Consider the following 26614-nt stretch of genomic DNA (forward strand, 5'->3'; position numbering starts at 1 on the left):
TTCGAAATTAAGACAGATCACTACCAGAAAAGGGGTTCTCGAAGAAGCCGTCCCTATTCCTCCTAGGGACACCCCAGGGCACTTTATGTATCACAAACATGGATTAGACGCTATATTATTTCTTGATTTATGGGTAGACTATACCAAGGGATTACCAGAAAGTCAGAGGTGGCCCACAGCAGGGACCTGGGATGCAGAGTGCATCATGAAAGTCGAGGAAGAGTTATGGAAAAGGAAAGTCAGACAGTCACAGAAAGACGCCGTTGAATTATGGCGTAAAGAATCACATAGACGAACAGAAAAAGCACGTAGATAGGAAGAGAAGAGTAAAGAGAATTCCAATAAAGTTCGAGAGAATCTATTAATTGAGGAAGGTATCCGAGTGAAATCAGAACAAGTAGACAGACAAAGAAATGCCCTTATGAATGGTATGTATCCCCTTCTGGCCGAAGGATTACCTAAGGCTACTCCGGAAACGCCAAAAGACTTGCCAACCCCATTGTTCCCCATAAAGGTACATCTTAAGGGGCATCCTAGAACGGCAGAAGATGTTTTTCTTTCCTCATATTTAGATGACGCAGCTCCCGAGTATGCCAATTCCGCCCCACGTAGACCGCCTACCAGGGAGGTTCAACGCCAAGATCCAGTACCCGTATTCCTACAGCAACAAATCGAGTCACAAGTTCCGGCAAGCACATCTGTTTCTGTATCCGCTCCTACAGCTACTTCTATGGCTGTGTCCACACCTGTAGTTGCTGTGTCACGTTCAACGAATCCTTTTACACCCGACGCCCCAGATGGAGCCGCGGGAGGAGCTACCAATGTCTTTTCTACGCCACCCAGAATAAATAAACTTACTTTTCAAGAGTCAGCGCATTCACGTACACCCAAACTCCTTAGTGCCCGTGCGCTTACGGAACTTCTTATAGATTGTAGATATGACCCGGTGCCTGGAAAAGAGGACGAAATGACCCTAGCATCATTGCGTATCAGACGAGCCGCAGTGTATTTAGCGAAGTTACCAGGAATGACTGCGCATCTAGATAATATATATCATTTTGTCCAAACAGGGCGAGATCCAGAATGTATTTACAGAGCTATGGAATACCAGAAAGTAGAGATACAGGGGGAACTGTTACGTTTCCTCATAAACTGTGTGATCAGAAATCAAGACCGACCGGGGGTAGACCCGGAAGCCATGAGAATTCTTACAAGATGGAGCCAGAATATATCAGAAGGGAGACATGATAAACAAAATTGTATAATAGCCATGTGCCGAAAGATCCGTAAAGAAATAGAACGCCTACACGAAGAGAGATTAGAGACAGACGAGTTCGAACAAAACGAGGAAGAAGGGCCAGGACTGCCCACAGGACAGTCAGACACCATAGCCTATGTAGGTAGAGGAAGATCTTGTAATAGGAATCAGACTAGATATCATACTGACTCAATACATCCGACGTGTCCAGATAATAACAGGAATTTTCAAATACCTATAATTAATATAAGGTCTAACGAGCATTCGTTCCAAACTGCCGACAAACTACTCCGAGAACGAAGGGGTTATCATTTCCTCGATTCTATGGATGAACAAGATTTAGCCAGGGCAGCTGTCCATTGGGTGGACAGTCCCGGAAAATATAGTGATGATACAGTAGTACGCACATTTTTGAATCTTACCCCAGATGAACAAAGGTTAGCTGGGATTTATATGATCCAACAACTCATTATACTATATCGGAGTCAGCATTCGGACCCTGGTCCCTTGCCTGACATACTGACTGAATTACTTATGAATAAATGGAGAGGTCCAGGTACTGAATTAATTAAAGAAATTCTAGAATCAAGAAAGCAGTATATTCTTTTCGTATGTTCAGAACATGTTCCATTGTCCGTCAAGGAAAGAACTACGTATCACATAGATAGACAGAATCCCTTACGAGAAGTGCACCCAATAAAGGGTGAGGACAATGAGTTTAAACGCGTATTTGTATATACGCCTATATCGAAAATAGAATTATTAGAAATGAAGAAAGTAGTACCCAGTCATGACAAGGACCCAGCGGGGTTTCACCGAGAAATTAAAGACATGTTACTCATGGGAGAGTATACCTACCCCGACATTATGACAATATTAAAGGTGTTGATGCCTGCTGGCATTTATGAGAAACTCAAAGAAAAAGAGTGGGAGGTAGGTGATCAAAAGATAGAATGGTCAGCATTAGAAGCAGAAGAAAGGGCCCGAGGTCCAGGTTCGGGGCTTGGGGACAAAACTAAGGCATTACCAGGACTACTAGTACAGGTACTGCCACGTTTATTAACTACGAAAAAGGAAGATTGGGGTACAATTTCAGCCTGTAAACAGAAGCAAGATGAAGACACTAGTGATTACTATGCCCGTTTTGAAAAATGTTTTGGTATAAATAGTGGCATAAAAGCAAGTAGCGAATCATACCCACATCTGTTTGTAACAAAATTAGTAGAAAATGCTCTGCCTCCAGTAAAGAATAGAGTATTAAAATTCGAAAGTACCTGGCAAGGTAACACTCCAACACAAATGTTACAAATGTTACAGTACCACCACAATAGAATTAAAGAGGAACAAGAACATGAACACAGACGCATGAAAGACACAAAAATGAAAATGCTAGTTTCCCAGACAGTTCCAGCTGAAGGACATAAAAAGGGTATGACACATTCCGATTCAGCAGGACCTGTAAAAGGGACATGCAATTATTGTAAAAAGCCAGGCCATTACGTACACGATTGTCCAGTTTTAAAACATAATATCGCCATAGGTAAAACACAAGAAAGATCACGGCCACTCAGACAAGACCAGAATGAACAAGGAGCTATACAGCATGTCCAGGCAATGCCAGCCGCACAACAGCCAATACAGTTTGTGCCAGCTGCACCCCCATTGCCTGTTGCTGCCACACAGACAACAACACGACAAATGTATCAGACCGCACAGTATGAATATCCCGAGTATCAGCGTTACGCATGAACTAGCCTAGAGAGGGAAGTTGACTTACCCCTTATCGAGATTCCTGTAGATCAAGAAAGACCTTATGTACATAGTAAATTATTAGGTCAAGATAGAAAATTTTTACTCGATACAGGGGCAAGTCGAACAACTATGAAACGTAGTGAAGTTCCAGGGGCACCCCTCTCAGGCTCACAAAATATTTCCCTTGGTTTTTCAGGCAAACCTATTGTTAATGAAGTGTCACAACCTCTGCCACTTACGATAGGACCTCTGACCCGAACTACAGATTTACTGCTTACTAAATCATGTCCAGAAAATCTATTAGGAATAAAAACGTTAAAAGCTCTAGGAGCTATAATATGTTGTTCTCCGGAAGGAGTAAGATTGTTTTTACGTGATTTTAAAGGTCACTATGTATCTAGAGACATGGATCCCCGACTACAGACTTTACCTACACATCTATGGGCACAAGGCCCTACTGATGTTGGTTGCATGAATATTACACCATATCGAGTCACACTAAAGGCAGGAGTGGTGCTACCACGAATGCGACAATACAAGTTACCACCAGATGCTGTAGTGGCTTTACTACAAATCATTGACGAGCTCATTGCCCAAGGAGTAGTTGTGGAAACAGACTCCAATATATGTAATTCACCGATAATACCGATTCTTAAACGAACAGATCCGAAGGCCCCGCCAGTATATCGATTGGTTATTGATCTGCGCGAGTTAAACAAATGCATTGTGCCACAATTCCCTGTGGTCCCAGATATCTCGTCATTACTGACAGCTATTGATTCCGAAGCGACATTCTTCACTGTAATCGATCTCAAGAATGCCTTTTTCAGCGTCCCAATAGATCCGGAAAGCCAATATTTGTTCGGATTTAGTTTAAATGGACGTAGCTTTAAATTCTCACGCGCACCTCAAGGATTTACAGAAAGCCCCAGCATCTATAGCCAAGCATTGAAACGAGAACTTGACAGTATCCACATGCCAGTTAACACGGCTCTGTTTCAATACGTCGATGATCTGCTGATCACCGCAAGAAGTGAACCTGAATGTGAGAAAGCATCACTGACAGTTTTACAATTTCTAGCCGAAAAAGGGCACAAGGTGTCCCCTTCTAAGCTGCAATTCTGTGTCCAGCGAGTTGTTTATCTTGGACACTCGCTGGACAAGGAGGGAAGGCAGCTTACACCCGACCGCATTCAGTTGATAGCTAACATGCCAATACCCAAGACACAAAAGGAGGTGCGGGCTTTCATAGGCCTCACTTCATATTGTAGACAGTGGATCCCGCAATATGCATTCCTAGCAAAACCACTCATTCAGTTGACAACCCAGGAGGCAGCCACATCGACTGTTCTCCCTTGGACTCAGGAACACACACAAGCTTTTGAAAAACTAAAGAAAGCTTTATGTCAAGCACCAGTTTTAGCAACACCATGTTACAGAAAACAGTTTACACTCTTTGTTACAGAACGCGAAGGTACTGCTTTGTCAGTACTCACACAGGAACAAGCAGGAGCACACAAACCATGTGCTTATTTTTCTAGTACATTAGATCCCGTAGCTCAGGCTTTGCCTGCATGTCTGAAATCAGTGGCAGCAACAGCCTTAGCAATCAGACAAAGCGATGCCATAGTGTTAGGACATCCATTAACAGTTCAAGTACCACACGCAGTAGAGGTTCTTGTAAATAGAACACAAACACAACACTTGACCGTAGCACGACTTACAGGGTATGAACTTACATTGTTTCAGCCACATATAGAAATAAGACGCTGTAACACATTGAATCCTGCCACACTTTTGCCAGTAATCGGAACAGACCCACTAGCTCATGACTGTATTGAAGTCATTACTGTAACGACAAAACCCAGACAAGACTTGACCGATGTTCCATTGTTAGATCCAGACTTGACATTTTATGTCGATGGTTCATGCATGAGAACAAGTACAGGAGAGTTAGTAGCCGCTTATGCAGTCACAACAGATACTGAAGTCATTGAAACTAATCGTATAAATACTTTGTCAGCTCAAGCCGCAGAGCTCATCGCTCTGACACAAGCCTGTATTCAAGCCACGAATAAAAAAGTCAACATATACACTGATTCACGTTATGCATTCGGAGTTGTACATGACTTCGGCGTGCTGTGGCGAGAGAGAGGTTATTTAACTTCCCACGGTGCCCACATTCAGCACGGACCCCTCATTCATGCATTATTAGATGCGATACATCTACCCACTGCAATATCAATTATGAAATGTAAAGCCCATACAAAGGTTACTGATACCATTTCCCAAGGCAATGATCTAGCCGACAGAACAGCTAAACTGACTGCTCAAACTCAAACCCCCGATATGACAAAGACAATAGTCCCGACACCGACACATTGTATGACAGTTAAAGATCCTACTCTTGACGTAATTGAAATACAGACACATGCTACACCGGACGAAATAAAGAAATGGACTGAATTAGGAGGGATCCAAACGGACCAAGGATGGATGATGAAGGAAAGGTCTGTATGGTTCCTCCCTGATTCAATGGTCCAAGTCGTAATTAACACTATACATAGTCCAGCACATCTAGGAGAAAAAGCTATGCTAGACAGCATTCAACACATTTGGTTTAATAAGCATTTACGAGCAGCAGCCAAACAAAAGGTCCGTACCTGTATGATCTGTTGCCAGTTCAACCCAGAAAAAAGTGTTCCCGTAGAACAGGGTGGATTTCAGCCTCCTGATCACCCTTTTGAAGTCCTACAGATGGATTATATCCAGATGGAACGATGTCGAGGATTCAAATATGTTCTCGTAGTTGTCTGCGCTCTGTCCCGTTGGACAGAGGCGTACCCGGTTTCAGATTACACTGCCCCGACTACTGCCAAACAGTTGGTTCGAGAATTCTTCCCACGATACGGTTTACCACGTGTTGTCTACTCAGATAACGGCCAGCCGTTCTCATCCGAATTAATGAAACACGTTTCACTTCTGTTAGGTTATCAGTGGAAATTCCACTGTGTCCGACATCCCGAGGCAGCAGGTCTCGTAGAAAGACATAACCAGATACTGAAAATCAGACTGTCCAAAATATGCAGAGAGAAAGGGGTCGACTGGATAGTAGCATTACCAGTTGCACTCTTTTACATGAGAATGGTAGCACACTCTAGAACAGGGCTATCCCCGTATGAGGTGATCTTCGGTAGACCACCGAATATGTGGGGGACGCCCATACCACGCAAAATAACTGATGTTGACTGTAATATGCTGACAGATTACTTGGCTTCCTTGATGTCTGCACTACAATCTTCTCGTTCACAGGTAGCTGCAGCCTTTCCCGACAACACTGAGGTGAAACCCCATGACGTTGTTCCGGGTAATCTTGTCTTTGTGAGAAATTTCGACAGAAAGAATCAACTGGAGCCCAGGTGGAAAGCACCCAAGTTGGTCCTGTTGACCACAAGAACAGCCGTGAAGATCGAGGGCCGCAAGGGCTGGATTCATTCAAGCCACATAAAAAAATTTCATGGACTACCTTCGGATATAGACATTGTGCCCTGCACTCCCTCACAGACTGATTCAAAACTTCCTTTGGTGGAAAAAACTGAAAGCGAACTTTACAAAGTTAAGTTAAGGCCTAGGACGTCGAGCAATTTGATTGTTTAAGTCCTCTCCAAGGTGAAGCGGTTGAATTGTCTGACATGTATCCCCTGGACCTAAGTAGAGGAAATACCGGAAAAATGTTGAAACGACAGGCGTATTGTAAATCACTGCGTAGCCACTGCATAGTGACATTATTAATTTTGTTTCTATTGAGTCTTTTAATAATTATTACAAGTATGTTGTTGCACATATATTACCCTATTTCTAGACATGTATATAATGTTGCTGCTGAACATTCTTTTAGTGACTTACCTCCGCATGAATTGTCTTATAGACTTGCGCTGCGCAATAACACTTTCATTAGTATGTTACATCATTCCCATCAGACTAGTAACGCCACCAATTGTTGGGTGTGTGGCCGACTCCCTCCCTATCAGAATTATGAAGGAGTCCTGCCTTTCTTTCCGCATCCATTTACACATAATGGCTCCTGTGGAGCATGGTTTAGTTCAATTAATTCCATAGACTCAGACACAGCAGTTTACCAAGACCATTGGATATGGGGAAACCTGAACCTAGTTTTACTCAAAGTCTGCTACCCTGACAAGGAGGGTCGCCCCAAAAGAACAGGAACTGATCTAGAAAATGAAGTATATGGATTAGGTAATTTTACACCTAATCTCATGATTCTAAATGTCGTATCCGAAGTTGAGCTAGTCTTACCCACCATGTCAGTATTCCCAGCAAAAGGTGAATTGTGTGTAAGAAAGGTTGGTTCTATACATATGGGCCATAGTAAATGCACTACTACAGTAGAATTCAGTGATCAAGGCAAATCTTCATTCAGAGCTTCTCGCCACTCCTACTTTATATGTGGTCAGACTGCATATATGCGTCTACCTCTAGATTGGGATGGTACCTGCTACATAGCATTCCTTTTGCCACCTGTTTTCCTAGCTCCTCCTGATTATTACAGAAATATTCATTTAGTACACAACAGAGAACGGAGAGATCTCCCCATTGTCGATTACACTGAGACGGCATGGGACAAGTATGTAGATTTTAATAAAGGCATCTTTCCCTATATAGGTACTGTTACTAATAGTAAGCTAATACGTAGATTAACTAGAACCCTTGAAGCAGTAGTGAATGAAACTATTTCCGCCTTAGGCAATTTAACAGAAGAACAGTCTGCTATGCGGATTGTTGTGCTTCAAAATCGTCTTGTCCTTGACGTCATCCTGGCTGATAGAGGCGGAGCTTGTAGGGTCATCGGATCAAGCTGCTGCGTATTCATACCAGAAAATTCGCCATCCGTATATAAAGCCATCACTCGCCTTCATAAGATAGTAAGCCAGATACACCAGAACCCAGGCACTTGGACTTGGTCCAGTTGGTTTTGGAATACGGTATCAGCCTGGGGATGGAGAGTTCTATCCTTCCTAGGTATTGGCCTTCTCATACTATTCAGTTGCTGTCTATGTCTGCAATGTGGACCAGCAATTTGTGGTCTATGTGCCACATCGTGCATTCCACATCAAGATTTTCATTCAAGATCCCGGAAGAAGAAAGAAGAACAAATGATGCTATATGAACAGATCAATGGATTGATGAAGATTGATATCTCTTGAAGGGCAAGAAGGGGACAAGGAGGGAATGTGGAAATATGGATTTTTCTGGTCAGTTATGTCCCCTATCTTGGACCCCAACGGTTCTATGTGCATGTCGCAAGTACATGTATGCTCCCTCCAGTTCCAGTAATGATGACGCAAACACATGTGCGTCCACCGTCAACATGTCCTCTGTCAGATCCGCCATAAATGGGCTGGATATTCCATTCCTAAATATGAAAGGCCACCGGCTTTATATGGTTCACTTATGCCATTTTACAGTCCAGGCAAGTAGGCCCTGATTCTGTCATCGAACTCCTTTTGCCTTCTGCCTCTGAAAGCTCCAGTTCAAGCCTGCATCTGTGACCATGAACTTTGTCTCATTCTCTGCGCGGCTCACGAAGCCTGACATCAGCCTATTCTCTGCCAAGAACTGTATTTCACCTTCGAATTATCTGCTTCCCCCTCAGCCGATGCATTCCTGCCTAGCAGCTTAAGTAAACATTCTTCCAGTTACCAAGCAAAAAGGCCCATCTTCTCTGTCCTCATGCAAGTAATTCATAGCCCTGTTACCATGGAATATTCCTACCCCCTCGCATTCAGTGTAGACACCTAGACGCTTGTACACGCACGGTCAGTATAGAATAGATTCTGTCCGAGAGTCCTTCTTTTGTGGATAACATAGTTCTTTAAACATAGGATGTTAGATATGATTTGGGATTAGGTTGACTTGACCCCCCAGACTTCCTGTCTCCACACGTAGAGCTAAATGTCAAGTCCCCGTCACCCCCTAGTTACACGTCAATTACACGTCAGACTGCTGCGCGCGCATCAATGCCAAGTATTATCTTATAGATCCACCTATGTATTACATCATAGCCAATCATGTTCCTTTTTACTCATTATTACACCCATTTTCGGTTCCGTAAACCAAACGTCAATGTCCTTATCAATTGTTACGCCTACTGTATTCACTTCATTATGATGTATGTATTATAAAAGTTACTGCTTGTCAATAAAGTATGTACTTCACTTCCTGAACTCCCGTGGTGATGGAACTTGAAGCATCCGATTATAATCGCTTATTGGAATAAAGCCCATTCTGAAACTCTAATACCACGGATTCTGCCTCTCATTTCATTGAGCTATTTTACTATGTTCCTGTATCAAATTCAGTCCCGGTAAAGGAGAAATATTTACCACATAGATACGGGAAGACATGAATTTGTTGTCTTCTGAGGTGTGCTGCTGATACTACTGCTAGACATTTGGTGAATACTCTGGGCGCGGTTGTTACTCCGAATGGAAAGGCTGTAAACTGGTAGTGTTGTCCATCCACCACAAACCTTAGGTACTTCCTGTGAGCAGGATGTATGGGAATGTGGAAGTAGGCGTCCTTGAGATCTAGTGTGGCAAGGAACTCGCCTTGTTGTAGTAGTGGGAGCACTTGTTGAAGAGAGATCATATGGAAATGATCCGAGTTGATATACAGATTTAGGGGTCTGAGGTAGAGTATTGGTCTTAGTGTCCTGTCCTTTTTGGGGATTAGGAAGTATAGTGAGTATACCCCTGTACCCTGATATTGTAAGGGAACTGGCTCTATTGCATGTTTTTGAAGCAATGAGAGAACCTCTTGTTTGAGGAGCGTAAGATGGTCTGGTGACATGGAATGCTGTTTGGGTGGTATATATGTGTGTGTGTGGGGGGGGGTATTTGTGAGTTCCAGGCAGTAACCATACTGGATAATTTGTCTTACCCACTTGTCTGCTGTGATTGAGTTCCAGACAGGTAGGAACTGTTTGAGTCTTCCCCCGACTGGAGTGGAATGGTCTGGGGGAAGTGGAGGAAAGTCACTGTTTTGTGGCAGGGGAGGTGCGAGTGTTGGTATTGCCCCGACCTCGTCCCTTGGTGTCGTTTCCTCTATATCCTCCTCTAAAATATCCTCTACTGGGGGATGTTTGTGTAGCGGGTTTGAAGGTGGAGGAGGTGTCCGCTCCCATATTCTTGGAGGCTCCTCTGTAGAAGGAGCGTCGAAAGGAGCCACGTGGTTGTGGAGACTGTAATGCTCCCATGGATTTAGCAGTATATCTTTTTTCATTTTTTCAAGGGCAGTGTCTACTGCTGGCCCAAACAGCTGTTCTTGGTTGAATGGCTGACTAAGTATGGTAGTTTGTACCTCTGGCTTAAAGCCTGAAATGCGTAGCCAGGCATGTCGTCTAAGGAGCACACTTGTGTTTATGGCTCTAGAGGCGGTGTCTGCGGCGTCAAGCGCACATTTAATTGACGCATTGAAATAAGTTTTACCTCATGGAGGTAATTAGCCTGGGTTTTATATTGGTCTGGCAGATGTTGTAACAGATTCTCCAACTGGTCGTAGTGAGCCCTGTCATAGCGTGCTAGTAGGGCTTGGGTGTCGGCAATACGTCAATGGTTAGCGGCTTGTGCTGCTACTCGTTTGTCAGAGGCTTCTAACAGTTTGGATTCTTTGTCGGGGGTGGTGTATCTCCTGTGGTTTGGGAGTTGGCGTGTTTCCTAGCATTGGAAACGACCAAAGAATCCAAAGGGAGCTGTCCTTTGATGTAACAAGGATCTTCAGGGGCAGGCCTACATTTCTTTTCTATTCTTGGGTTAAGAACCCTGGCATGGACGGGGTCTTTAAATACCTCTGGGGCGTGTTTCATGACTCATTTAATCATAGGTAAAATTTGTAAAGACTTGCGATTGCTCAAAAGAATCTAATAGGAAGTCTTCCTCAGGTGCGGAGTGCATGATGACGCCATGGTAAATTGCTGCTCTATTTAATAATTGGCCAAACCCCAGGTGGTCATCTGGAGGTGATGGTTTGGAGGGATATGGTGGAGGGTCAGGCATGTCTGGTAGAGGGAATGCCCAATCATCCAGTGGTGCGGTATCTGGATCCGTGAACGATCAATAGGATCACCCCCTCCCCCTAGGTCATCATCCTCCTCCTGTGGAGGTGGTGTATGTGATGGAGATGGTAGAGGTAAGGTTGGTGTAGGCAGAGGGGGTGGGGTAGAAGGTAGTACGGGAGAGGAAGGAGGAAAAGGCGATGTTGCAGAGTCCTTGTTTATAGGAACTGGGGCAGGTGGTGTGTCCAGTTTCCGTTTTTTACATGGCACCGCGGTGACATGTCCAGTCTTTGGATTAATATAAAACTTTGTCCTGGATCAGTGGGATCTGGATGGAAAAGTTCTTGTTCCTCGGGAACAGTTTTTGACGCCAATTTTTTTCGGTTCCGATCGAGGTTTTGGTTGATCGGTGGAGTTTTTGGCTTTAGGTGGTGCATGAGAGTCCTTAGCCGGTGGTTTCGGTGCCGATGATGGTTTCGGAGCCGAAGTTTTATCTTTAGGCTTGGGAACTTTCACTGCCGATTTATCTATGGGCCTTGATGTTTTCGGTGCCGAAGGGTCGGAGCCGATTTCGGTGCCAAGAGATATTTTGTCTTTGGTGCCGAAGGTGCCGGTGGAACAATGACATGCAGCTTGCTCAGGCCCAAGCTACCGGAAGGTTTAGGTTTCTTTGGAGCCGAGCCCGGAGGCGGGGCTTCTGAAGGATGTTTTCGGTCTCGACTGAGGCCAGTAGGCTTAGTCTTGACCAATGCCTTTGGTTTTGGAGGGGTTGGGGCAGGGGCAGTAGTACTCACGCGTTGCCCAGGAGTAATGGGGTCGTCTGAGTCGTCTGCTTCGGAGATGATTTGTAGATACTCTGAATCTTCTTCCGGGACATCGGGACCCTCAAAGATGTTTTCTGGTTCCGGAGCTGGTCTCTGTGCCATGATGTGGCGTCGAGCCCTTCGATCTCGAATGGTCTTTTTGGATCGAAATGCTGCGCAGGCTGGACAGTTGGACTCGTGTTCCGGTGAAAGGCACAGGTTGCAGACTTTGTGGTGGTCACTGTGCCGAAATTTTGCTCCACACTGGGGGCATTTTTTGAAAGGCGTCCTTTCCATGAGCAGTAGACCTCATGGCGAGGATAGGCCCAGCGGCCCGCGTAGACATCCGGAATCGAGCCGATGAAATCTATGTTTAGTGAAGGTGCTTCGATGTTTGTGGAAGTTTTTCGCTTCGAAAAGCTTGGAATTGAGATTTCCAACCGGAGCGGAAAAGTTGCATCCGAACCCAATGGCGGAAAAAAACAATCTAAGGATGGATTTGATGCCCATGTGCACTGTAGTCCAAGGGAGGAGTCACCTATCCCGTGACCAAAGACTTCTTCCGAAGACAACAACCTGCAAGCATCCGAGCCCAACACCAGATGGCGATCTACTATCCTAAGTGTGTGATCTGCAGCTCATATGCCTCTAACAACTAAGTTCCTTGCATAATAGCGGCTTGTAGAGGTTTCACATACAAAAACAACAATTGATGGACGGAATGCTGAACAATGTCAAACTATCACCCCCGGTACAGCAATCTGGACCTAAAACCTTCGTTTTTGCTGACCATGCCATTCCAGTTTGGACCCAGCCATCTTCAAATCAGCCATGCCCTGCTCCCAATAGGAACAGTCCAGCCTGGACTGCCAGGCTAGGTTCTTCCTGGACCATAAACGAGCATCCTGGGGCCAGTGACGGGGTATCACCCCTCAACAGCCAGGCTAGCTTGACTCCAGTGGCATGGAGAGCACGGGAACCACATCTGGGCATACCCGTCCCATTTAGGTCGACAAATGCAAACAGAACAATTGGACAGAATGCTGGACAATGTCCAACATTCACCCCAGTACAGAGATACGAGCCCAACATCGTTTTTTGCTCACCATGCCATTCCAGTTTGGAACCAGCCATATGCAAATCAGTCTTGACCCTACTTGACCCCGAAATCAGTCCCAGGATGCTCGTTTCCAGGCCAGTGAGGACCAGACTTGACAGTTTGAGCTGGACTGTCACCCATAGGGTGCAGGGTCAAGACTGATTTGCATATGCATATGGCTGGGTTCAAACTGGGGTGGCTTGATGAGCAGAAAACAATGGATTAAACCCAGATCTGTGAATGGAGGTGAATGTTTGATTTGTTTTGCATTCTGTCCATCATCTGTTTTTTGTAAAGGCATCACTGGCAGAACTTAGATCAAGAATGAAACCGCCTTGCTGTAAGCAAGGTCTGAGCCACACAACTTTGAAAAACTTCGGCAGCATGAGTAAAACTCAGTTGTAGCAATTTGTTTAAAGCTGTATTTGACTACACAATTTAGGCTTCGTTACTGCGAAGCACCTGGTTTACACTTTCTACCTCTTTTCTTTCTAGGTCCAACATTATTCAACCAGATTTTTTGTTCCCATTCTTTGCTTCCTGTAGCATTTGGTGCAAAACGAAAGCCAGAAAAAACTAGACAAAAGTATTATAGCAGAACTTTCATTTATTTTCAATATCATTAAGAGCCAAGTACTGTAGTCGTGCACAAAAAATATTTTATTTTATAAAAACGTACTGGTTTTAGTTAGCTGGTAAGTGGACCTGTCCAGCAGCAGTGTGTTTCCTATCTCCGGTGCACCAGTTACACCACCGATTAGTCTGGGTTGGGGCCTCCCAGACAAACACCGGTCTAGCTTGTACAGGACAGTGGTCCCATGGAACTAGGGCGGCATCAGAGCATATGTATAGAGATGGGAGTAGGTGTGATAAGAGGTGGTGGCACCGAATCCAGGAAGTAAATTAAGCAACAAAAACTAGTGTCTTTAGTGGCATTGTGAAAGCCCTAGAAATGTGCTTCAGCAGGTCCAAGGGCATGGGAGTTGTCTTTCCACACAGTCCTCAGTCTCAACGCTTTAGCAGAGGAGCACAGACCCAAACCAAGAAGGACGCGAGTGGTGCAACAACCTGTCCCAAGATACCAGCTCTGCAGAGGTGCAGTTACCCACCTGGTCACTCTCCCTATTCAGAAACGATAGGTAGACGCTCACCCATCACCCCTTCCAAAAAAGTGCTTCATCTACTCAGTTTGAGCTACAGGTTGCGAGTTGGTACAAACATGTACCAAATCCCAGAAACAAATGATTCCACTCAGAAACCACACAAGGACCCGGAGTAGGGGTGGAGCGGACCAGGCGAGGAGACAGCTGCTGGGACCAAGATGCATTCCGAAAGACCCTTCTCTTTAGAACCAAACAAAAATGTTTGGAAGCCCCTTCCCCAAGCCACATGAGCACTGCATTGACATTTGGCCCAGGGCGAATGGCGACCATGGGACACAGGTAGTGTGAAGACCACTGAAAGTCAGGCTAGCGTTCTGGCAAAGGAGAAAGTCCATTAACCGCTGTAGGTAGATCGGGGCCGGCTGGGGGAGAAACAGATACTTTCAAGGTTGGAGGTTGGGCAGCAGTGAGCCTGGTGCGTGGGCCATTTTAAGGGATAGAGAGACGGTAGGGGCTGCCTGGAATGTGATCTTCCCCCCACTTCACCACCAGGATGTAATCCCCTTTGTCCTTCAGGAGGTATGTGACGTTGTAGAGGCGGTTGCCCAGATGTTTCACCACGATCTCCTCGCAGGGCGTTTTTGGGCCGTGCACACCCACCAGCAGCATGTTGTTTCCTGAATAGGAAAGACAGGTAAATCAGAAAACTGTTGCACAAGAAAATTTGCAGTCCATTCATCACATGCACAGTTTATGGAGGTCAGAAAAAAACAATCAGGCATTATAAAAGTCTAATTCTCCCAACACTAATACTATCTGAAACTGTCCCTAAATTACACAAAGGCCAACACCTGAAAAAGCAACTTACGATTAAAGGCAATGTAGTAAGGGAAAAAAGATTCTGCCAGTACCTGGCCTCAAGGACTTTCAGACATGCGTGGACTTTAAAAGAGTAAGAAGTCTAGCAGTAAATCATTAGCTGAAACGGTTCAATCTGCTGTACCCAAATTCTCCAATGTCTGGGCCATAGAAGAGTCCAATTGTTTCTCTGCAAAGAACCCGAAACACTAGGGTCCGTTTCTGAGGTAGGACATCAGACTCTAGGAGGGTTCGTGAGCGCCTGAGGAAATACGCCAAGTCCAGGTCTCCAAACGCCAAAGCGAATATGCTTGCAAGTAAAACAGGTCAGAAAAATTCTCCTGCGACAACTGAATGGGAGCATGTCGAGGTAGAATTTAAAGTTCGATTCTTTACAGGAGACAGTGGAGAAAGATTGGACTCCTGGACTACGATTGAGAAAGGGGTGTGGCTCATTTCAAATGTTCTGTGCAAAACAACTTGTTGCTGTAAATGGACAGGTGAGAGTATGACTGTGCCAAGGAAACAGCAGGACGGAAACAGCGGCAGATGAGCGGATGTCAACAGAGGCCACTTTACTCCACAAGTATCAAGTGACGTCACAGGCAGGTCAAGCCTCGCTCGTTTGAGGTCACTATACATTGACAAATAGTCCTGTACAATTCTGTTTTGTGAGTAGGTCTCCACCAGGTTTTCTTTAGCAGCTCAGGCCAGTAGTGAGAGGGCTCATGGAAGAGCCCCCTCCCAGTAAGGTACCTAGGGTACAACCGTACATTGGGTGCACATCTCCAATCTGTACTGTAGCTCACACCGAGTGTAATCTGAAAAATGTGCACCTGCCAGTGCAGGCAAGAACTCATGGCTGCACTAGAAACAGCACACTGGCAAAATCCAGTCTCACTACAGGCGATGGACCCAGGTTCAATTTCAAGATGGCGACAACCCCACTGATGTGTCCCTAGCGAGGGGCATATGGAACATCCCACATCAACTGTGCACCACCTAATTTGTTGTGCAAGTCAGCACGACTTCGCAACCGCTTGCTTGACCCTTCCTAAATAGTGTCGTTGCAGGAGCAAAGGCATTCGCTCGTTTGTATGAAGCCACAACTCCTTGCGAATGAGGGGCATCCCTTTTGGGATCCCGCATGATCCATACTGCTGAAGTTGTCTGCAGAAGAGTTACAGTACCTTTGCCGAATGAGTGCCAGGGCTGCACAGAATGGGTGCAAATGCTGGCTGCGACCCTTTGGGCTCTGGGTAACAGGAGGGTGGTAGTCGTAGGTTGTGGCAGAGCCAAAACGAAGGGTATTGGGACCATTTCCACAAGGAAAACTATTCCATTCCTCGAGTGTCTCGTGTTTTTGTTGGAAGGCCCAGGAAGGTGACTCACCTTTGAGTGAGGGAGTTCACTTTGGAGACCACCTGAAGGCCTTGTCCTCTGATGGTCTTCAGGTGCCTGGAGGCAGTCTCAGTCCGCAGTGTCATACTGCATCTAGTCGAAAGCGGAGGGATTTTTAAGTGAGATGCAGACAGACCAAGCTGGAGAGGCAAAAACAGCAACCGATGTTCGCCCTAAAACTGGTGCGTAATATTTCCCAGTGACTTTGCATCCTACAGAGTTGCGGCTGGAGCCATTGATCACCGACTTGCAGCACTGAAGAACCATTGCTTATGAAAAGGTTTTCCAGGTCAGTTTGAATCCTGAAAGGAGTTTCACGGTGAGGAATTAGTGTGAAAATGTGTCCATCCGAGCCAGTTAGACTGCTCCCTGGGCAGTCGCGCTGTCAGTTCTTTAGGGATCATCCATGCCAGAAGATGATCTGACCAAACTGGGGATAATGCCTTAGCTGGTCGACATCTTGGGCATCAGAACTCATGGAGGTGCACGGTGAGGCCACTGGAGATCCAAGACTACAGGACCACGCTACTGCTCGGGGGTGGCCCAGGGCATATAGGAGCCAACCTGAAGAGCTCTCCACAGGCAGCCGGATGGCCTTATCCTGCGGGGGGTTGGATGATGGATCTGGAAACTCCGGTCCAGCTTTTCAGTGGAGAGATCTTAACGAAGGACAAGGAAGAATCCAGCGTCTGGGAACAGCGCAGAGACTAAACAGTTTGGGGAGCTGGGCCACTTCCTTGAGGAAGAGTTATCCTTGCAATGGAGTTTGTTTCAGTGTTACGATCTGCGATCATTCCTCAGCAGGTGAATTATGTGGTACTGGAGATTCAAGACGGCACAAAAATCCCAGGCCACCACATTGGTTTTCTATCCCAGACACCACAAGCAGATGTATGTGGCTCTGACGAGGACACCTTTTTGCAACATCTGTGACATTGCGGATACTCGAAAACTTTCAGAGGATACATCAGACCTTGCTGCTGTCAAAGAACGGAAAGATTTTGCCAGAAAATTAGCCAAAAGCTCCAGACCCACGAAAAAACTGAAAAACAGAACTGACACAAAGGCGCTGGTTGGCGCACAATCTACCCAGGTGTCAGGGTTGCTGCCGAGACCACATGGCACCACTGGAGATGCATTCCTAAGGAAAAGCTTTTCTGGACAAACTTGGGACAATGAAAAAAAGCCTTGGTCGCCTGCAAGTGATACCCGACAAGTTGATCTTAAGGGGCATTGCATGAAAGATTTGGACAAGAGAGAGAGTACAGCAGGAATGACTTAAGATGGATTTACTTTTGAAGGCACCATGGCATGAAGAGATGCTTCAGCCCACAAGAACTCCATATTGAAACGCCCATTCTGGCAGAATTCAGAGCCAGATTGACAAGTTTATTTATTCCACATTGACAACGCACGAGGAATTTTAACTGCTGAATCCTGTGCTTTTAATATGAAGGCATTTGACAGCCTGGCGGAAAAACATCCACCACAAGACTTTAAAATTGAATCTCTATAGAAAACAAACTGCCATAAAATCATTCAACAAAGTAAGAAATTGATGAAAGCCACCAGACAATCACCCACCTGCTTTGCTACAGTCGACCGTAAAAGAGTTCTTCTGGCCTACATACGCCTTGTTTAAGCCAAGTCCCTTGGCCACCACCTTGCTGGCATCCGAGACAGACTTTGGCATTGCACTTTGCTGTGGGAAAGCCTCGGCTTTGGTGTAGGAGTCAACAAACACAGAGGAGGTTTCGTGATTGCTGTGACTACTTGCAAGACGAGATCCTGTTGAATGGAGAAATAATCAAGAAAATGAGTCTTGGAATCCCCCAAGCATCCCTTGTGTCTCCCACCCGACAAACTCAGTGCTGAAGGCGCCCTCACCAGTGATCTTTGCTTTGAACGGGCTGCCCACGATGTGATACGGTCCTCCATACTTAATGGAAATCAAGTAGCTGCCAGGGACCATTGGAGTGTACGTAACCTTGTATCCCTCTGCACACTCTTGGCAATCCATCTTGACTTTGGACGGCCCATCTATTGTGACAGCCAAAGCACCGGGCCCAGCATGCGTCGTGTTTACGATGAACTCGGCTGCACTACCTGCAAAAGACAAGAAGGTTGCATCAGGCTCCAAACATCTAAAGACGAACTCTCAAGGTGGCAAAGCAATTCATGTCGTACCAGTGATTCCTCTCTCCAAGCCAGCGCCATAGGCAGACACCATGCCAGGGTCACCTGCTTGACTAGGATCCCCGACCCGGATCTTGAAGGGGCTCCCTGGGATGTGAGAGCCGTTGAATTTCACATCAACCACATACAGGCCATTTTCTCTAGGTATGAAGCGCACCGCGTACTTATCTGAAACACAAACGTTCAATTACCACAAACACCAGCATCTATAATTCAACAGTTTAAAGGAGTAACACCAAGATGAGCTTGCCCAAGCCACACCCAATGAGGTGCCTGACAAAACACTAGTGGCACCTGCACAAGCAGGTTTGGTACAAGGATTATTGTATCGAAGACTACAATTAATGCATCTCAGTTCCCCTTCCTCCATGACAAACCACTAAATCCATATCTTTAAAGCTGCACAAAATCAAAATAGTTTATGAATAATTTCGGAGTTGGGCTCCTTCATAAGTACCGGCCCAATCTAGTCCTGCTTTGGATTTGTTCATATAAATAGTGTTTTATTCCCAACATCCAACTCACTTGTTTCGCTGTCCCCCCACATTATCCCCCGCAAGTCCAGAGCGGTCAATTCAGGATTTAAAACACAAATCCAGCGGACAGGCGTAATATCAAGTGAGCTGTCAAGAGTCACTCCATTGCCAGAAGACCTCAGAAAAAAGCCTCATTCTCCAGACTCTCCATTGTAGGCACTAAGTGCTGTTTGAAATCACTGAAAAGAAACCTGCAGTGCAATCGTCGCCTGAAGTCAAATCCAAGAACATGAGAACCATTCCCAATAACATGAGGTATCACAGCTATCCTCCGACATTGCGCTCACTAGAAAAGCTACATGAAGCAATGAACCCCCACATTTGGTATCACCTCAGCATGGAGGGTTCCACTATTCTGCTGGAAACCCCTACATCACCTTCCATCTGAAGGCCGCCTGCTTCTGTTTGAGGAAGGTAAAGCTGCTGGTTAGTCCCCCTCGAGCCCCACTGGGCCAGGAAGACACCTCACCTTCGTCGATTTCCGTCACGTAACATTCCTCCAGGGCCCCCGAAGGGCTGTGGACTTTGGCGTCAATGACTCCTTTGGCACCGTTGAGACTGACTGCAAAAGAGGCTGGCTGGTTGACCTTTAACCCTGACTCCTAAAAGCACATCACACCAGTTAGAAACACAGGAATAAATCATCAAGACAGGTGCACAGGTTGGATTTTTAGACTCCGTGGGCTTGGATAATCCTGTATAAAGATGAACCTTGAGCTCTGGGTTGTTATATGAAGAGCCAAAACCTTAAACATTCGACATCACAAGTAAGCAAGACTGAGATCAGGAGAAGCTGCTCTTTGCTGCACCTTCTGGGGAAACAAGCGAATGTGAAACAGACTTAAATTGCTCATTGTTGATGAGGCACAGGAGTTTATTTTAGCTGTAAAAACGTCAACTGGCAACGGTGGCAGGAAAGCAAAGTAGCTTGAGAGGGCAGAACCAGAGAGCAACAGCGTGAGGATGGAGCTGGACAAGGACCCCAAGAACGTGGACAACAAGCGTGGGGGCGCAATTCATCTAAACGTGCAACTAAAAGGGGCAGGAGGGAGTTTAGTGTACAAAAACTAACCAAAGGACCAGTTTACTCGAAAGGAGAGAAGTACCCACATGGCAAGAGGAGACAAAAGTCTTGGTTTGCGAAGGTGAATGCAAACCGGTATTCCAGAGGAGAGAGGACCTGGAGAGAAGTGTCTATCAGAGGCAAGGCACAGTCACTTTAAAAAATCATTACAACCTTAAAAGGGCAGTAGACGAACATACCATCTTACCTGTGTGCAGCTACAAGGTTTAAAGAGGGAGAGATACATCACAGGAGGCACTTTCAGTGGTACCCAACCAGCAATCCCAGCCATCATGCTGTCTCGCATTCCACACTTACACGCGAAGGACACCACAATTCCCCAATCTCACCTGAGGGACCCCTACTTTGCACCAAGCCCCAACACACCATTGCAGAGACCCAGGCAAGCAGCATGCCACTGTTGTGCTCTCCAAAACTCTCCCTCTTTAAAACATTAGCCACACGAGTCAGAGCAAACTGAATGAAGGAATCCTGTTAGAAGCCTTTAAAAGAGACACGAGAAAAACACATAACACAGGCCCCCCCTTTGGCCAGCTGGGGAAGGCTCCTCCACCATCCTGCAGGTTCTTGGTTTATCTCAGTCTAGTTTCTAAGTGGATAAAGAAAGCTCCTCTGGCCCATTTACTTTCCAACCTAGACTTCTAACTGGGGCATCTAAGAGGCCAACGTCGGTAGCAGCCATCCTCTACTGTTGGGCAGATAGGATTCATACAGTTCTACGCTTACAGGGAAGCAGCCATTCATTGTACCCGCGGCACAAAATGTCTGGGGTCTGGTTTGCGTGTTTAAGTACCCAAACCTGGAAGGTGGGAAGGCCAACAGTTAAACTGAAAGTCTCTAGACAATATTTGGCTACAGTTCTAGATCCCCTGCATGCTGTGACATGTCTACACAAAGGAAGACGAGACCCAAGTGCAATTTAGAGAGAAGGGCTGCAGTCTAAGGGGTGACACCATGTGATCACAGGCTGATGTCAAAAGCTTTTGCCATAATACACATGAAAGGGAGTTGGTACTCGTGCAAAGGCAAGCACAGCACCTGCATTGGTCCAGCCACCTAGACTGAATATGGTGAACTTTCAAGTAAATGGCAGACCACATCTCAGGACAGATGTGTTACAATCTGTGCAGCCAAGTTAGGCCATCTAGTCGACCCCAAACGAATACGCTATATTATGCAGGTCCTGCCCAGTGCACCCCTTAAAACGGTTATCCTTTTTCAATTTCCTTACAACCTCAAGCTAGGCACTCCGCTCTAGTCTGGCCTCTGCCATCTTCTGAAGCACAGCTTTGAATGCAGCCCTACCTCAGGTCCCGTCTAGTGTCCCTTCTATGCAGACTGAATTTGTGCCTACTGCCAGCTTGAAGGCTCTATTCAGTGCAGATCAGGCCATAACTTTCAACCATTAGACAGGAAGTGAAGGCCCCGGCTTGGCCGATAGGGGGGCGAGGAGGATGGTTTTTCCCAGTGCCTCACCTGAAGACTGGTAACAGTGAGTCTGCGGGCGTCATCAGATGGAGAGGCCACAGGAACAACAAAGGGGCTGTCTGGGATTGGGTCATCGTTGAACTTCACAGACACTTCATAATCTCCTACAGAAAGGGAGAGAGAAAAAAAAAAAAAAGGTCTCAGCCCAAACTTGTACGAAAGGCAAATCATTTGTAAAGGCCAATAATGGAAGTAAATTCATATGCTTTGCACTTTCATGACTGCTTCTGAATGGAAGATCTTGCAGTAGTTAACGAGGCATTCAAGGTTCTGACTTCAGAGACCACAAGGAAAACATTACTTACCGGTAAACAGGAGGTTTGCAGATTGCAGTGCTGTAGCTTCACATAATGTGCAAACTAATGTGCTGAAACCAACACATCAGAACAAGCATTGGCATTGCCAACAGGTCTCGCCTTTGGGACCTTATAAGTGTTTAGCCATGCAACAGTTAATGTTGAAGTAGTGAGGATATTATGCTGCATAACTAAATACTTATAAGGTCCCAAAGGCGAGACCTATTGGCTATGCCAATGCTGGTAGCGGCTGGGCAGAGCAGAGCATGCGCATGTGGTATAAATGGCCGATAGTTGCCATAGTAACCAACGCCGTCACACACATGGCTGCCGGAGACATGGCACACCTAAACAGACTACAGATTCAGACACCGAAGTAACCCCTACGATTATAGTGGTATTCAAGTGGGTACCCACTGGGTCTATGCCATAGGATACAGACTCCGCATTTGATGAGCACTTGCGATGCCTTGTTAGCGACCCGACACGCAGCTCATCAACGGGCCAGACTTGCAAACAAGCACATTCTAACCAAGCTCAAACACATTCTGTAATTAAACCGTTCCGTCAAAAAATAAAAATCTATTTATAATGAATAAGGAAACACGTCTCTATGCACTCACTGAGGGCAACCAGCGACGTTTGATTAACCAGCAGCATGAACGTACAGTTGCCAGCAAGAGTTCGGTAGGGGGAGAGCGCAAGAAAGCGCGAGAGGTGCATGCGCAATCTGCTCATTTTCAAGCACTGCACTCGTGCTTGTGGCACACTCCTGCTCGCTCCCGCAAGGTGGATGCCACCACAAGCATGAGTGCATGCTTGAAAATGACCAGAGCGACGGCTAAAGGCCCTCCTATGCAGCGCACGTGTGCTGCGTAGGCGAGACCTAAAAAGGCTCCCCTAAGCATGAGAGTTCTCTCAAGGAGAAGTATGTGATGAGGCAAAGTGAAACAGAGTCCAACTCGAGACAGTTTTACAAACAGTGCGAATGTACATTTAAAATCCACCCAGGTGTGTAATGCTTGCTTTCAGGAGGGTGGGCAGGGTACATGTCATCTACAAATGGGAAGCAGAGCGACAGGTAACCTTGTGTTTCTAGCATGTGCAGTTGTAGATCACATGCTGTGCGTAGCTTCAAAAGCTAACGCAGTGGCCTGAGAGCAGAGATGGATGGCATCTGGGATATAGTTTAGGAATAGTCACACCCACATTTGATTTAGCTACATATAAACAATCTCTGCACAGAGGGATAGTTGCTTGCATTGCTTTTTGATACTATAAAAAACAAAACCTTAACAGCAGATTCTCCCAGATGGAAGGCATCTGGGATATAGTTTAGGCCAACTACCTGCTCTGGACAGAAGATCGTGTGGAGCCTTACAAATATCGCCTAATGGAATGCTTCCAAGTAATGCCATTGTGGCCCTCTTCATGTGAGTTGAATGTGCCAGGCATGTGACACTTCGGATATATTTGGCATTACATATCTGGATGCCTCCGACAGTCCACCTTGCCAAACCAACTTTGGAAGGAAAGGTTTTACGTGTAATCCTTGTTCTCCTTCAGTAAATCTCCATTGAAATCACAAGAACGGAAAAGTCCCGGCCACGTTTGATTTAGCTCCATAGAAACAATCTCTGCACAGAGGGATAGTTGCTTGCATTACTTTTTGGTAGCATAAAAAACAAAACCTTAACAGCAGATTCTCCCAGAAGTAAATCTGCGACAGCTGCTTTAATGAGGAATATTACCACTTCAGAAATCTGCAAGGCGGCCACATGGAGATTTCACATCTGTACGAGTCACTGTCTCAATTCAGATGTTGTAACAGATGCTCAAGTAGGACAAGCCTCCTTCAGAAATCTTTGCTGAATTCCTTCTGCTGGTCATCTTTCTCCTCTTCCATCGCCTTTTTAGGGAGGAGCTTGCTACTGTATTCATCGCTTATGATTATCAATGGAGATCCCTGAAGGAGAAGGCAAGGTTTTTTTACCTGTACTCCAGGTTCTCCTTCAAGGGAATCTCCACTGAAATCAAGAACCCTCACTCCTTTCAACGAAAGGTGCAAAGAAGTCATTTTAGTTTTTACTATCCACCATCTTTCCGAAAAGCAGAGGTTATGGCCATTTGCGAGTCATGATAGGATACTGGGGGACCATTTGCCCCTAAAAGTGCAGTGTCAGTTTTTCAACTTGCATAGCTGCAACCTATGGGTCTACATTGCCCAGAGTCCTTCAATCCGATTTCCTTTGAAAAAGGTTTGTGGGTTAGGTTTTTAAAGAAATAACATGATTTATGGTAATTTTCCTATTTTTATAATTAATGTGGCTATAAGTAAACTAAATGAACTTGCCAATGAGGCCAATTTCATAACCTGCATTTTTTTTTTAAATATTTGTTAAAACTTTGCCTCCTGTAGTAAGGTGAAGTTGTACACTAAAGAACTATTTTAAAGAAATTCTCAGGGATACCGCACGTGGGTGGGACTATTCAGTTATCAATGACAATCCCCTGAAGGAGAAATGGGGCTGCCAAAATGTAGTTGTGAACATTGTGTGTTTTTTTCTGGTAGCAGACTGGTGGGGGGATGGGTGTCAGTAAAAAAAAAAAAAAAAAAAAAAAAAAAAAAAGTGTATGGACTGAGTAACCTGAAAACACAATGCTACCTTTGGCAAGAAACAAGGGTGTGTGCAGTACTGAGATTTGTGTCTATCTACATAAGGTGTTCCTCAGTTTGAAGTTCACAAGAGAAGTAATGGCTACAAGGAAAACTTCCTTTCGAGAGGGAATTTGTAGAGGACATCGATGTAATGGCTCAAAGGGTGCCCACACAAGCCTGGAGGTCAAACCATATTGCACATAAGAACCAGAGGCCTTGTTGCAGGGAGAAATCTTTGTAGACCTTCCATAGGAGCTTGAACGCCAGATTTCAAATATTTACTGTCAGTTTTGTAGTTACGCAGATATCACCACCATCTGCTTAATGCGCCCCTGACCAAGGAATCTTCTGGACTACAATAAAGTCCAGTCAGATCCCACCCATAATCAAATATCCTACACTCAACCCGACCCAAGCCTCTAATTACCATCAGATATTCAATCTGGCATGGCAATAAAACTTTGTGAGGGGGAGAGGGGCTAAGAAGTCACCCAACTTAAACAATCACTAAACACATCCGGAGCAACTATCATTTAGGAAATCCAGCTTTGATTCTGAAGCATGTTAACTGTAGAAGTACTCTAAACATTTCACATTTTGGACAAAAGTTACTCACATCTGCAACTGTAGTTAGACCTGGTGGCAGCGTTTGCCAGTTGATCACCGAAGACTTCACACTTGAACACTGCATGGACTTTTGAGACAAGGTCCTACCCTGCCTAAAATTGTCCCCGACCAGCAGATGCACATTAGTGAATATTGGAGACCTCCCATGCCCCTCAGTCAACATGGTGCTCTGCATGGTTCAAGGCTCAATTCTAGCATCAACCTTATTCAATCTGAACAAGGAGCCTCAACACCGAATCCTAAAAACACTCACCTCATTACCACCTTAAGATACTGCCTCTCTCAATAGTTCAATGTGTGTGTGGGTGAACAGATGACTAGCAGCAGGGATCATGGGTGACATGCGAACACTGGAGCAAATAGTTGTTACCACTTGTGCTTAGCAAATTTTGCACACTACGTATTGAAGAGTGGCAGTGAAGTAAAAGTGTATGAAAATATCCTACCTGATCCATAGGGCATAGCCTCGGGACTGTGGGGGAGGGGGGGATTGGGGGTGGGGTTCAGTTAGGCATTTTGAGTTTGTGTTTCAAATCAGTCAACTTTCAGTGCCCAGCAACATTGATTTGAGCTGCCAGGAAGGGTGTTAAAATTGCCCAAAGCCACATTCCCTGTGCCTACTTGGACAAGTGAGGAGAGTGCACTTCTATCCTTCGTTTCTGTGGGTAAACCAGTCAAGCACAGCCAGGAACTATGCTTTAGAGCCAAACTAACAGTAGCTGTGAGCAGCCAAAGCCAATGACTCTGCATGTGCACATGTAGCTTGGTTCAAGACTAAGATGCTCTTATTCAATACTTCCTGGAAGTCCACCTGTCCTCTGGGAAGTTTCTCTAAGAAGCACTGAGGGAATCCCAAGGGGTTCACATCTTCCCAGTAATGCAGTAGCCACCCTAATTCCAGTTGTAGCAGTACCAGATATCCTGCCCACAGAATTAAAGAGTATGTTCTTATGGGTGAGTGGTAGAAGATGGTGATGTAACATGAAGCTTCTTGGCCTGCAACACAAGCACTGAACACAGGCGGATCCGCTCTGAGGAAAAGTCTTGCTCTGGTGTTTTTTTTTTTTTTTTTTTAAATGGTCTAGCTGGGGAAGATTTGGCCAAGACAGGTGTCAAAAATTGCACTGCCGGAGCAAGCAACCCAGAGACCAACGGCAGAAAGATCTAGAGAAAAAAACAATGGTGTAGGGTCTCAAATATCACCAAGGTCCCTGTAGGTGGAAAAGGATCTGAACGGTTTAACTTTGAAGCATCTCACGATAAAACTTCATTAAAGGTTGCAAGTTCATTGATTGCGGGATACCCTTGAAGGTGGAGAATCAGACAAAAGCAGAGTAGCTTCTGACAGAAGACTGGAATGTGAATGAGACCTTCTATACA

General features: G+C 45.5%; 1 protein-coding gene across 4 annotated transcripts in view; it reads right to left on the reverse strand.

The window, feature by feature from the left end:
- Positions 1 to 13575: 13575 nt before the first annotated feature.
- The window catches only part of FLNA (filamin A), a 353926-nt gene continuing 340887 nt past the window's right edge, over positions 13576 to 26614 (reverse strand). For all 4 annotated transcript variants that reach the window (XM_085629725.1, XM_085629727.1, XM_085629724.1 and 1 more), the window contains 6 exons: positions 21641 to 21756; positions 19550 to 19682; positions 18536 to 18712; positions 18236 to 18454; positions 17933 to 18136; positions 13576 to 14766 (listed from right to left, as the gene is read on the reverse strand). In XM_085629725.1, coding sequence (XP_085485851.1) covers positions 14579 to 14766; positions 17933 to 18136; positions 18236 to 18454; positions 18536 to 18712; positions 19550 to 19682; positions 21641 to 21756 — 1037 coding nt within the window. In that variant the 3' untranslated portion in view covers positions 13576 to 14578. The remainder of the gene's footprint in view (positions 14767 to 17932; positions 18137 to 18235; positions 18455 to 18535; positions 18713 to 19549; positions 19683 to 21640; positions 21757 to 26614) is intronic.

This window comes from Triturus cristatus, chromosome 10 (assembly GCF_964204655.1).
Source record: "Triturus cristatus chromosome 10, aTriCri1.1, whole genome shotgun sequence".
NCBI classification, from domain to species: domain Eukaryota; kingdom Metazoa; phylum Chordata; class Amphibia; order Caudata; family Salamandridae; genus Triturus; species Triturus cristatus.